At 30.0% G+C, this 14,717-nt stretch overlaps 1 protein-coding gene across 3 annotated transcripts in view; it reads left to right on the top strand.

The window, feature by feature from the left end:
• LOC107442891 (zinc finger protein ush) overlaps positions 1-14,717 on the top strand; it is a 201,040-nt gene that overhangs the window by 90,263 nt on the left and 96,060 nt on the right. The window contains exon 1 of one of the 3 annotated variants that reach the window (XM_087161364.1): positions 1,056-1,516. The exons of 1 other annotated variant lie outside the window; for it this stretch is intronic. In XM_087161364.1, the coding sequence (XP_087017490.1) occupies positions 1,486-1,516 (31 nt within the window). In that variant the 5' untranslated portion in view covers positions 1,056-1,485. Of the gene's footprint in view, positions 1-1,055; positions 1,517-13,893; positions 14,135-14,717 lie in introns of those variants that run through there. One more of the 3 variants, XM_071182418.2, reaches the window with a different exon arrangement.

Here is a 14,717-nt window from a genome sequence, read left to right as displayed (position 1 = left end):
TTGATATTACTAATCGACAAATTGTTTATTTATTGCAAAATGCAATCGATTTTTACTGTTGATTCCAATTTAATGTTATTATTCCTTTTATGTCATATTAATTGACAATGATTAGTAATTGTATTTACATATTTTTTGTTTTATTTGGCCTTATTCGTTTTTTCTTCCTCGCTTTAGTTGCGTCACAATATGTTTGAGATCCATGTATTAATTTTTTTTAAACTTTTACTGATGTTTCCAATTTGTTGCCCTTAACAATATTTGCTCACCATATAATCATTTGTTCTTAGTGTTGATTTGAATTGTTTTTTTTGGATGCTTAAATGAACTATTACTGCTGTTTTTGTGTTTTTTCGTTCCAGTGTCGTCAAAGAGTTATGTTAACATATCAGATTTTTGCCTGTAACAATGGTTATGTAGCTAAGTACAGAAATTCAGAGCTGTGTACAGAAATGGGTGACTCTTTTTTCCAATTTTATCTTTTTCTACTTTTACTTTTTATGCTAAGTTTTGAATTTTATGTTATGGTATCTATTTTTATAAAAAATAATTTTTTTAATTTTTCGTTATTTTGAATCTTAGGCAAATTTTTGTTTCAAACTTTTTGGAAAATTTTTTTTGTATTGAGGAAAATTCTTATATTTTGATTTTTTTTAATTAATATTTGTTTAAAATTAAAATTTTCTTACGACTTCGAAAATTTTATAAAAATTTCCGGTCTGTCCGGGTATTGTCACATTTACACTTAATGTAAAGTGACAAATTAATATCTAATTTTACCTATGCTTTAATTTTTCTTTAAACGTTATTCCTTTTTTTTTTATTTTAGCAATCTTTTTAACTTTCTTGGTGACCTTTCTCATGGTCGTTGCGGTCATCGCACTTCCTGTGGGGAAAGTCAACCAACCCCTCTATTCACGCCTTTCTTTTTCCTCTTTTAATTTTAGGGGGGCTAACTAGCCAATCCCTTTACTTTAAATTTCAAACTCTCCGCCTCTTTAATTTTAATTGGTCGTAGTTTTTCTGGTCTACCCCAGTTAAGGAATTTTTAAGTCACTTAGAGGAGATTCTCTGTTGGTTTTTCCTTCTTGCTGGTTCCTTTTTTTTTTCCGAGATGCGGACTTCGGTCCGTATCGAGGGATTTCTTTTTATTTTTTTCTTAACCTTTATCTTAAATTAAATCCATATCTCTAATCAAATTCTGTAAATTTAAAATCAAAATTTTATACCTTTAATTTTCTTTAACATAAGAAAAACCTTCTCGAATTGAAGCTTTCTTTCCATATTTATTTTAACCTCTAAATTACTCGTTCTTTTATAATTAACATTTATCTATAACGCCTTCTGTGTTTTAATTCTCCCGTCACCCATTTCAATAAAATGCCTTTCTTGTGTTGGTAGATGTGGTGAAAGATGTATGTTCTAAATAAAATGATATGTTAATAATTTAATCTTGTGCTGGAGAATTTATTTGCCTCTATTTTCATGATTTATCATGTTCTCCTATGTGTGTATGGTGAGTACCCTTTTATTATTGTTTTGGGCATTGTATTCTTGTTAATATTGGAAACATCAGCTTACCGTTTAAATCATATATATTGTTTGGATATAGCATGACTTTGTCTCTTTATCTTTTTATCTTTAATCATTTTTAGTTTCATCCTTATTCTAAATTCGGTGATACCAATTTATCCAATTTGTTCAAACCTCACACTTTGTGACCCTTTGAACCTATTGGGTTATTGTTATCCCACATTAGCATTGTACTACCACTTTCCTTAACGATCACATTCCCCTTCAATTTAATTAATTTACCTTTTATACATTTCGGCCTTAATTATATTTATTATGACATTTCAATCATCTTACTATTTTTAATCATGACTATATCCAATTACTAGTACATATACCAAATATTCCAATCTATTAGTTATAATTCATAAATAACTTTACTTTACTTTATACGCACCAATAAAACAAATAATATTTAACTCTTACAGTATCGTTTTGCGATTCCTCATTTTAACTCTAAGTAACAAAATAAATCTTTGTAACAGTTTTGGAATTTTTTTTCCATTCTTTTTCTTTAAATCGATGTTCGTCATATCTCCCTGGACTTCAAAGAGAAAGATAAATCCCATTTATATAAACGCACTGATATAAAAACGTTCTGAAAAAAAAGGAATAAAAAAAATTGTATCCCAAAATTTTCATCTAACGCTCCTATACTATCCTGATCCAAGTTGACCATCATCTTTAAACTGTTGATAATTTTTCTTCCACCGGGTATGTGTCATACTTCCTAAATAGATCCCGATTTAGGTTGCCGATACGACGTCTAGTGCCAGTGATGGATAAAGCGGGATGACAAAATACCTGTCCAGGGATAAAAATATCATTTTTTGTTCATTTTCCCTATTTTTATATATATCGAATTCCCTGCTTATGAAAAAAAAGTTCCCTGAAGGCTTCAAACATTGCTGCTCCATCCCCTTGTCCACCCCACCGCTTCATGTCCATTGTCAGGAGCGTTTTATCACAAAATAATGGACATCGAGATAGGTAACTGTGAACGTATTCTTGTGTGTGGTCATTGGGGGGTGGGGGAATGAAAATTCTACCCCCCCATACCGTGTTACCACCATCCCGAACAGCTAGAAGCAAGTTAGGATGCATTGATATATTGAAAAGGACTTTTCAAAGACTTAGCCGAGAGCTGTTAAACATCCCGGCCGGACGTGGTCCTGGTTTTAAAAGTCAGGATTATGAACGTCTCTGTAAATGATTTTTTTCTTCTTCTAATTTTCGATCATGTCGGATTTTGGTAGATCGTAAAGAATGATATAAAACAAGGGGTTTAAAAACTGGATCTCTTACAATAAGATTGATGTTCCCTCTGTTATTAAGACAGAGAGACACTGCCTTCTCCTAAGTTAATGTTTGTTCTGAAAATTTCCACGGATAAAGTATTAAATAGGTAAACCTAGAGTGAAAAAAATAGTTTTGTAAATACATATTTAAATATGTCATCAATCATGATTCCCTGAATATTTACAAAAGAAATGGCTAGTTAAGCATCTTGCATAATAATATAAATATTACAAGTTTTATTGCGTATTGAGCAATATTTAATTTGTTCATCACGTTTTTTATGAACTTTAAAAATTACCGTCTATTTTGATATAGTATTCAAGTACTATTATAAACAACTTTTCTATACACTAGCTTCATCCATTTATTTTAACTTAGATTTCATAGATATGGCACTTGAATAGTTTAGGAGTATAACTTACCTTACATCAATTTTATTTTATTTCATAACCGTCGTTGAACAGCCGACCCAATTTTATGGGTTTACGACTACTAATGTTCAACTCCGTATCCTTGTAATTTTGAACCCTATCCAGAAGACACGGGAACTCCTGGATCGAGTATTGGGAGATATTTGCTTTCGTGGAGGACTTTTTGATGGAGCTAACCCGCATTTGCGTTGCATGGAGAGGAAGACCAAAAGAAACTTTCACGGTTAGTCTGACGGCAAGGGGATTCTAACCCATTATCCGTCTACCACTGAGGATATTTCACGTCAGCACTGTGGTCGGTGCAAGCCGGATGCGTAATTTGTATCGACTAGGATTCGAACCCGGTTCGCCTCCTTGGAAAGCGAACGCTCTATCCCCTGAGCCATCGCGACTCACCTTACATCAATTGTAAAAAAAAAAAAAAAGAGTTGAATAAGTATTTATTTTGTAAAAAAAAAAAAAGAGATAAATAAGTAATTTTATTAGATTTTTGATTTGTTTAAATAGCAACAATCTCTTATTTCAGGTTTCTTTTGACTGTTACTTCAAAGTTTTAAAAGTAATCAATCTGTTTAGCTATGCCGTTCTTACATTTAATTTTGTTTCAAGGATTTAGTAGTTTATGTCACCGTTTAAAATTACAATTAAATATACATATTTTTTTCACTGCTCATTATTTACAAAGAGTAACTTGCAAGATTTTAGAATTTTTTATCAAAGTTAGTAATAACACAAAAAACAACCAAATTCCTTTTTTAAATTTAATTATTTAGAGAGAGGACTTGTGAAATATAACTGGTCAGAAGAACATTTTTCAAGAGAGTTTTTCGAAACAACCAATACGAAATGCGATGTTTCCTTGTACTGTGCGCTCATGGAAATGCCCGAAAGCTATTAAGTACCTTTATGGAAACTATAAGGAACAGTTAGATGAGAAAATATTACTTTCAGCAAATGCGTAACGTAACATTATATTATTCCATAACCTTAAACTTTTCCTTTAATCTGAACAATAAAAAATATATCGATAGTTTTCAATACAAAATGTGTGTTGGGTTTAAGTTTATATAGTGTGCAGCCCGACAAATACAGAACGTAAATGAAAATAAAGCAAATGAAATATTGAATCAAATAAAGCAAAATTTATTTTACTGCTTTTGATTCTTTATTTTATTTTTAATGTAAGTTTATATGCACCTGATTCACTTCTGAAATTATGGTGTCAGGAGAGTACTTGAATTTAGGTGTGAACTTATTTTATTTTATTTTTAATGTAAGCTTACGTACATCTGATTCACTTCTGAATTTATGGTGTCAGGAGAGTACTTGAATTTCGGTTTGAACTTATTTTATTTTTAATGTAAGCTTACGTACACCTGATTCACTTCTGAATTTACGATGTCAGGAGTGCACTTGAATTTCGGTGTGAACTTATTTTATTTTTTTTTAAAGTAAGCTTACGTATACCTGATTCACTTCAGAATTTATGGCGTCAGGAGTGTACTTGAATTTCGGTTTGAACTTATTTTATTTTATTTTTAATGTAAGCCAACGTACACCTGATTCACTTCTGAATTTGTGGTGTCAGAAGAGTATTTGAATTTCGGTGCCGTGAAAGCAAAGAAAAAAGAGAAATTTCGTTTACTGGTTTTAAGCTTTTTTTAATATTATTTTTTGACTAGTAAATGGTAAAAGAGTTCATAATACGGTTGTTGTATATATGAACCATATAAAAGTTCAATATACTTCAAGTTTTCCTACAGAGTGTTTTGAGTTATCATTATGTTTTTTTTTTAAATAAAATAGTTCGTTGGTTAAATTTTTTTTATCAAAAACACGATAAGTCGTCGTTATGGCTCTTAAAATGATTTTTTAAAATCTCATTAAAATTCGAGAAAATTTTATTTCGAGAAAAGTCAAGATTCTTATTATCAAGATAATACGAAGTGAATAAGAGTGGTAGTTTTCTTTAATCAGCACTGAATTAATATACTCCATACACACCTCAATAATCCCAGATTATTATTCAAAACACCATTCAAGATATTCCAACAACGAATAACTTTTCCATTATCGGGGCCATTTAAATAACATCCCATATCAGATTCCGGTGCGACTTTTTCTTCTAAAAGGCAAAAGTGACGGATCTTATCATCGAAATGGCTATCTGACCAGAAAATGCCTCAGCATTAATGACTAAACATGACCATCACGTCAACATCAAACAGAGCGTAAGTCACTTACGGTGTGCCGAAACAGCTCTTTAGTTTGGCGACTTTTGGCACATCTATTCTGCATTTGAATCACGCTTTTTTGTCCTGATATCAATTCCTCTTCGCACCAAAACACTCCCTTTTGTCTTATCTGACCTTATAGAAACACTACAAATGGACTGATTTATTGCTATGATAACATTTGATATCAGGACAGGTTCTCTGTGTTTCAGTTTATTTATTCGGCTGATTGGAGGGTCACATTTTGTTGCTGATGATAAAAATTCAATGTGAAACAGGATACGCATGATTGAGATGTACACAACATAACTTTTCCCTCTGACAAAATGAAACTGTTAAAATTCTTGTTCCATTAAAGTAGATAAATGCACCCGATAATGGATTTTGATTTGGTAATTATTAACAAGACTGAAAATATACGATCATCCATAAAATTATCTTTCTCTTTTTTTCATATTCGCAGTTTCTTCTTAAAACTAAGTTGATTTTAGAACAAAATGAAAACTAGAAGGTTATAAATTTTTTTTAAACTCTTAAATGTTTTCAAATAAATAGTAGAAAGAAATTCTACTTACATTTTTTCTCTACTATTATCCATATTTCATTCTTCACAATTCATTCACACTAAAATTAAATTGATCGTGAAACAGGAATGCACTTTTGAAATTATACTTCTTATGCAACTTCCAACAAGGTTGCGTTAAACGTTTAACGCTACATTTTTATTGGCCGGGAAATCACGTGGTGGGATCCAGTTTTCCCTCATTTATTTCCATATTGTTTTGGTTCTCACTAACATAAAAATAATAAAAGTCATAAAAGTATTGTTTTTCTATAAATATTTTTTTAGTTTGATTTGATACACATATAATTTAATAGGATAGTATTTTTTTATTTTCTAATTTAGTGGATAACAATTGTAAAAAATGAGTGAAAACAATCCCACGGACAATGCGACGGATTTAAGGTTATATCAAGGTACGTCTCTTGTGAATATCAATTGATTGTTAGGTTTTCTCTTTTGAAATTACATTATGACGCATTCGCATACATTATTAATGCAAATACATTTTCCATGGCGAGACGATGAAGCAACCACAAGCACTTCCACTGGTTCAAGAGGTCCACGAGGGAAAAATAAACTTCTTCCGCGAGGAGGGACTCCACGCACTATTTTTTTTCTTCTTCTGGTCATCTCTTGGACCTTGGGTACTCTGAGGAAAGATGGAATTGAAAAAGTTTACACCTGATATCATTCTCTGTATCTTCTAAAAATAGAGGATATCTTTTACATTAGACAACATCATCAATAGTGGAAGAAGGTAATGAAGGCTTCTGTGGTAAACTTAACTTGGATTTTCTCTCACGCCACCTAAAATTTTCAAATTAAAAATGAAAAGAAAGAGAAAAAAAGCAGTTACTGCCTTTTGCAGAGAGAATTGGTGACTCAAGTCGGATTTCATAGCCATAATTCATATTATAATCATTAGAGGAAAGGATGTTTTTGGAAAAATATTAATTTTTTTTCAACGCTCAAGTAGTAAAGAAGTAAATTATTTCTTGTAAAATTGTATTTGTTTATCGAATTTTTTAATATTATATATTTCGCAGTCATTGATTTGCTTCGTGTCCACAATGAAAGTAAATTTGTTTTAATGGAATCCACTTTACGTACCCTTATTTCCGCATGATATTTGTGTAAGTCAAGTATGCAGTTTTTCTTAAACAAAAAATTAACTTAACGTTATAATTCGGACATCCAACAAAATGAAATTAAAGTAACTGCAAAAATTTGGTGTATGAAGTGAACTATAAAAAAAAAAGTCGGTGTTCCAGCAGAAAAAAAAAAGTATTGGTACAATGGTGGTTTGCATCTAGACAGAACCTGGGTAGGAATTTTTCAAACTAATCTAAAACTTGGATTTATATGACTTTTTTTGTCTTTAAAAAATATAGCCTATTTTTTAGAATAATTTTAATAGAGTATTAAAAAAAATTTTTTTTTGGTATAGTAGCTTGTTACAATGTAACCGTAATCGGGTTCTGTTTTTATTTCAGGCTTAAGTACTATTCGCTTACCCGACCAGATACGTGCAAAATTTATTCTTTAAAACGAAAAATAAAGTTTTGAAAGTTCTTAACTGATGTTTTGGAACATGCTAAAAACACTTGGGATACACTTTCTCAACTTTAAAAGTTAAAAAATTCAGAAAATTTAAACCAAAATCGTGCACTTAGAACAACTACAAAAGCTCTGATGACAAACAATGTAATGGTGAAATTTCTCTGTCCAGTTAAGGTGACCTCGATACAACTGATGAAACTTTCTTCTCTTAACGAAATCTCTGAAAACACCCTGAACACAAAAGCAGAGAATTCTGTTCAGGGGAAAGTGATAAAGCTTTAAACAAAAGAGGATTCCCGCGTGAAACCCCAAGATGAATCCGAGATAAAAGTGGGGGTGTGGGCAGAGTGTCTCAAGCTGAGTCTCTTTCCCTGTAACCGTAATGACTGAGAGAAGAGCTTATCAAATCAAGATCTCTTACTCATTTCCGAATCAAGCCATTATATTCCAAAAGATGAACTATCTCCACTTTCCAATCCGACCCCCCTAACCCCTCTAACCCCCCAAAACTGTTTCTGTTCGTTCTATTTCTCTTCTCTCAATTCGTTCGTTCTATCTTTTGATTCAATGATACAAAGTGTGTATGTGTGCTGGGGCACATCAGTACTATAACCATTATCAGTTTTAGTGTCGGTTCGAACTGAAAATGAAAAGAATAAAAAAAAAAGGAGGAATTTCAAAAATAAAGAATTGTCGAATGAGCAAAACTGTTGAGATATTATCTCGATCGAGAATTCACTTTTTTTTTCGATTCTGTATTTCGTTAAAAAAAAAAAGGAAAAATTCATTCAGATTTGTCAGTTTCGGTGTTTGAAAAAAAAATTTGATTGTTATTTCTGCGATTTTTCGTTCAGATCAACTCGAATATTTTTAAAGAGCCATTGTGTTTTTATACTGCTGATTTCAGACTTTTATCTTCTCCTTGTTTTGAGGAATGAGAGTGAAAGGATATTTTTTTTAATAGCACGAGATAATAAAGATTTTTTTTTTCCTCAGTTTGTTGGGAAAAGGGAGGAAAAAAAATTGTTGAGTAGGTACTTTTTTGAAGAGCGCCAATGTTTTTGCACTCTTCCACGTACTAATAGAAGGAAATACTAGAGTTAGAGATGGAGCGATTAATTATTCTCTAATCATTAAAAAGGTTAAAAATTGTCATGTTCGTCATTAATTTTACAGTTACGTTTTTTTTTTACTTTTGAAAAGAGTTTATCTGGCTTTTTCTAATTTGTTTGACACTTCATTATACATATTTTTTCGAATACTGCCTATATCCATGCTTATTTTAAAGTTATATTTAGTTTTTATACGATGTTTACGTAATTAGCCACACTTTTCTAGTTTTTTCTGACACTTTAGTACTTAAAATGTATTATTTTGAGTATTGCTCAAAGACTTGTTACTTGAACTTGATAGACGGAAAAAGTTTAAAGATATATTACTTTTTAAGATGAATAGACGGAAAAGGGATTTACAAGATATATTACTTTTTTCAATCATATTACTTCTTCTGGATATTTTATTTTAAAATTTCGTTGTTCGTGGTTCAACGAATATTGCTGCTAGTTTTAAACTTAAAAAATAAGTTTCAAGTTCTCTATATTTGTTTTCATTTGCAAATTTGTTTTTATTTTAATATGATGAATTCGGTTGTATATCACCGAGTTATAAATAGATGTTTTTAATTATTTTGAGCTACATTTAAAGATGCTGTTTTAAGTTATATTTGCAGAACGAGTGAGTTTTAGGAAAAATGATCAAATTTGGCTTGACTAAATAATTCTGATATGTTTATAAGTATTGTTTGAAACAATAATTAAAATCTATTAAAAGCAACTAAATTATAAAATTAACACAAAAGCAATGAAAGTTAGTGACATTTTTGAAGCATTAAAAGCAGACGTAAATATATTTTTTGTTAAAATGTTCTCAAGAAAGAAAAAAATTCTTTATTTTTAATCACAATTACCACTCGCATGTCTTAGGTAATATATAATATTTAATGATAGCAATTTTTAATGATGATAGTTTCTTATGAAACCTGTTGTTACAATGATAATTTTTATTAAAATTTTCTCATAAAAGAAGTCTATTCTTTATTTTTAATAAAATCGCAATGAAGAAAATTAATGAGAAGAACCGAGATCAACAATTGTCCCTTGTCGTTACTAATCACAATTACTACTCGCATCGCTTAGATAATATGCAATATTTAATGATAGCAATTTTTAATATTGATAGTTTCTTATGAAAGCTATTGTTACAATGATAATTTTCTGATAAAAATAATTTATGGTAATGAAAAATTTTAATAATGATATCTTTGATAACAAAAATTTTAATGATGACAATTCTTAAAAATGATAAATTTAAAAATAATAGTTTTTATTAATGACAATTTTTAAAATGAACTATATTCTATTTGAGAAAAAAATATAATTATTCGCATTGTAATTAAAAACTTTTTAAATAACGATAATTTCTTATAAAAGCAATTTGTTATGGCAATAAACTTTTATGAAAATGATTCATAGTTATAAAAAATGTTAATAAAGTTATTTTTTATTAGGACAATTTTAATTATTACAATTCTCAATAATAAATTTAAAAAATAATAGTTTTCATCTTGGAAATTTTTAAAATGATCAATATTCTATTTGAGAAAACAAATTATAATTGTTCTCATATTAAATAAAAATCCTTTAATAAAACTACTACTTTTTGAAGCATCAGAAACAAAATTTGAAATCTTTTGAAATTTACTCATTCAAGAATTTTTGATTTTTAACAAAATGATAGCGAAACTTTTTTAATAATGATAATATCTAATACTAAAAAAAAATAAAAAATCTAACAAAATAAGATATCTAATAATAAAATAAAATAAAAAATCAATAATAAAATAAATTTTTTATAATGATAAATTTTTATGAAAATGATTTATAGAAATAAAAATTTTTAATAATGGTACATTTTCATAAAAATGATTTGTAGTTAAGGAAAATTTTTAAGAATGGTATATTTTATAACGATATTTTTAACAGTGACAAATCTTAAAAACGATGAATTTAAAAATAATAGTTTTTATTAATGACAATTTCTTAAATTAAGTATACTCTGTGCAAAAAAAATAATTATAACTATTCTCATAATAAATAAAAATCATTTAATAAAACTAGTTAAACTTTTATAAAAAAGATTTGTAGTAATGAAAATTTTCAACAGTGATATTTTTATAACTTTTTTAACAATGACAAATTTTAATAATAAATTTAAAAATAATAGTTTATATTAAGGACAAATTTAAATTTAACTATATTTTATTTAAGAAAAGTAATTATAACTAGTCTCCTAGTAAATAAAAACAATTCAATAAAATAACTAATCCTACTTTTTGAAACATCAAAAATAAAATACGAAATCTTCCAAAATTTGCTCTTAAAAGAATTTTTGATGTTTAACGAAGCGATAAGGAAGTAATCCCAGAGGTAAAGGGAGATCGCCAACTGATCCCCAACGGCAATCGAATTACGAATCATATCTCTCCTTGCCAATTGCTATTTCTATCAACACAAACCCAGAATATCAAAACCTTGCTTAGAGCATCGTTCGTCAAACACAATCATCACCATTTCAATTAAAGAACCCTACTCCGTGGCGTCACAGCACCCTATTTTACTAATTACTCGGCATTAGTCCGATAATTATAGCTAGGAGTACTCCTCTTATGAACGTCAGTTGCGTTTGGTGCTGGGCACAGCCTTAACGATCATTTTCGGCAGGTGTGTCTGCTGATATCGAATCGGAATATCGAATGCAACATATGCGTTACAACTATCAGTTTTAAAACCGTCAATTTTTCGCTATCGTTCACTATCGTTTTCCAGCACTCTTTTTAATACAATTTTAACGACAGTAGTTCTCACTTTGAAAACCAGATAGGAACTGAAGTGAGGAGATACGTCGGCACTCGGTAACTAACTGCATTTCGATAGCAAAATTTGTGGGAAATAATAAAATTGTTTTATGGAGGGGTTTATAAGAGTGGTTTGCCCGCCGTGGGAAAGTCTGTTTAAACTATTCGATGGTTTGTTTCAACCGTTTGTGTTATTTTTGCTTCGAATTTATTTTGCGACGGGGAAGGAGATATTTCGTTCTAACCGTCGTTACGAGGAAGAATTCAAATTATTTTATCTTTTATCAAAACCTTATGTGCACTGAAATTCATTTGTTTCCATGGAGAAATGCAAAATTTGAAACGAATTTAAGAGTGCTACTGAAACTTGGTTTTTGATCAGAGTTTTAAATACTAGAGATTGATAAATTTATCAATTTATTTTATATAGATATTTAAGGGGTTTAAACTATTACCATTATTAATTAAGAGATAAACTTCAAGTAAACTTTATTTATTTTAGTCATCATTTTGTGGAAGAGTTCAAATTATTTTATCCTTTGTCTCACATTTGTACTAAAATTCTTAGAAATATTTTTGAGATACATGAGAAAGTAAAATATTAAATTGACTTAGCTATAAAAACGACATTATTTTTTTAATAAAAATTTTAAAGATATTTATATTTTTGATGATATTTGTTTAATTTAATTTATTTATTTTTAATATTTATTCTAAAATTAACTTACAATAAGCCATTGTTTTGTTGAATATTTCTCATTAATATTTTTTTTTTAATTTTCTTCAATATTTACTTTTTTCGAACTTGAATTAAAAAAGAATTAATTCATTAATAATGGCTTTAATTTCCTTTCAGGATATAATCTTAAATTTAGAGGGAATCAGAAAGTTTTTTTATCTAATTATATTTCAATATTTTTTCTCTCTCATTTTTTACCAATATTTGACTTTTATTAATATCGGCTCTGAGGTGAACCTTAACATTGGCACCTTGAACCAAACCCCGAACCAAATTCCCAACAACCATTAAAGGTCATATAAGACTATTTCTATCCAAATTGAACATAAAACGTGAAAACAAGATAATGAATTTCGATGACATCTGTTCTTAAAACTATGCTTCTGTTCAAAGTGAACCATAGAAATGTTAAAACAAGTTTATGAAGTTCGATAATATGGTTCTTAAAACTATGTTTCTGTTCAAAGTGAACCATAGAAATGTTAAAACAAGTTTATGAAGTTCGATAACATGGTTCTTAAAACTATGCTTCTGTTCAAAGTGAACCATAGAAACGGGAAAACAAGTTAATGAATTTCGATGACATGGTTCTTAAAACTATGTTTCTGTTCAAACGTTAAAACAAGTTTATGAAGTTCGATGATATGGTTCAACTTGTCCCCATATTAAGGTTTCAGTGAATTCAAATGATATTATGGTACAAAATTCCCCAAAATTTCTAACAGTATAATATTAATTTAAGAGTCGTAATGTTACAAGTATTACAGTGATATGTAAATTATTAAAATATCTTTCCTTTTTAGTTATCTAATTTTTCTTAATAGAAATCTGTAGACAGGAGTTACTTTTTTATCCAGCAAATTTTTAGATTAAGGTTTTTTATGAATTTATAAAACCAGCAAATTTTTAGATAAAGCCTTTTTATGAATTTATAAATGGATCTTCGCGTGCTTTCTGACCTCGTGGTTATCTTAATGTCCTCTTTTTCTTTTTCCTTATCATGCCAAAGTAAATGTCCGCAAAAAGCAATTTTTAAAGTTTATCAAATAGCTTTCCCATTTCTGGTCATCCAGTGACTAAATATATAACTCGCGAGCAGCAGTGTGACAAAAACTGGAAAAAACGATAAAAAAAAATAAATAAGAAAAAAAAAAAATGAGAGTCGTTCCCTATCAGAGGTTAAAAGTGACTGAGTCTCCATCACGTGACGTCACTAAGAGGTGTCAACCCAAAAGGTCTAATCGCAGGGTCCAACTTCTTTTCCATTAGCCTATCGAGCTGAGGAATTCTACTGACGACGACTTTTTTTTTCAAAAAAAAAAAAAAAACTCCATCTTCTTCAAAACCACGTTTTATTTTTCGGTGCGTCTTAACTTTTAGATATCCCAACCCCCCCTCCGAAATAAGTCTTACGCGGGGGTGGCTGAGGAAGGTAGACAGAGATGAAAAGTGGGAAAGGGTGTGATGCGGCGGAGAATGACTTCCAAGCATCCATCGTTGTGGATGGACCGAAGAGGAAAGGATGGATAAAAGAGGGGGAGGGGGGGAGTGAGAAGTCGAGAAGAGGCGCTAGATTAACATTAATCATATCTGGGTCACAGTGAGTGCATTTTAAGCCGGTGCAGAAGTGATACGGAGGTCGATTAGATAAGGTGCCAAAATGGATTGGGTTTTATATGCGCCTAAAAATTTTCGTTACTCTTTGAAATATGATCTGTATAAAGAGTTTGATGAAGAAAGGTGGTTTGAGTCAACCGCAACTTACCTGGTCGATGGGATTGAGATCAATATCGATATGGCTGATGGGGTTGGATTTCCCAGGTGAGGAATCGATTCTGATTTTTCCGCATTAAATATTTAATTAGCGTGTAATCATCTGAGATGGCTCGCGGCGATAAGGTACAACAGGTCGATTTCTGGTGTGAGGAGATAAAAGTGGACTATTGACGTCTATTAGATGTGATATGGGCTTTTTGTATCAATATTTTAAAATTATTTACGGCTGCTTATCCCGTTAATGGCTTGTTTAGAGTTTGATGGTAGATACACGTGAGACTCTGATAAGATATTTTTTTATTATTTTTATTTGAATTTCTTAAAAAAAAGCAGATGATTAGATTTGATGATTGGTAATCACGCATTGGTAATTATATTCTTAGTAATTACTTAAAATAAATTTTATTTTATCGCTGGAGCCAAACAGCCCATCTATATTTCACGCGCGATTAAATGAATATTCAAATTTCGTGGTGTTGTAATTGCTAGCGCTAAGCAAAAGAAAAGGAAACTCACGGGACAAGCATGATGATTAACTCATCTTCATGGAGGTGTCGCATTTGTGTTGCGTGGAAACCTTACACGGTTTGTTTGATGAAAACGGGATTTTGACCAATGATTTGCTACT

The sequence above is a fragment of the Parasteatoda tepidariorum genome, chromosome 4 (genome assembly GCF_982258835.1).
Source record: "Parasteatoda tepidariorum strain Cologne lab strain chromosome 4, Ptep-v5.0, whole genome shotgun sequence".
Lineage (NCBI taxonomy): Eukaryota > Metazoa > Arthropoda > Arachnida > Araneae > Theridiidae > Parasteatoda > Parasteatoda tepidariorum.
The sequence above is the reverse complement of the archived record's forward strand: the minus strand, read 5'-3'. Positions and strand labels throughout refer to the sequence as shown.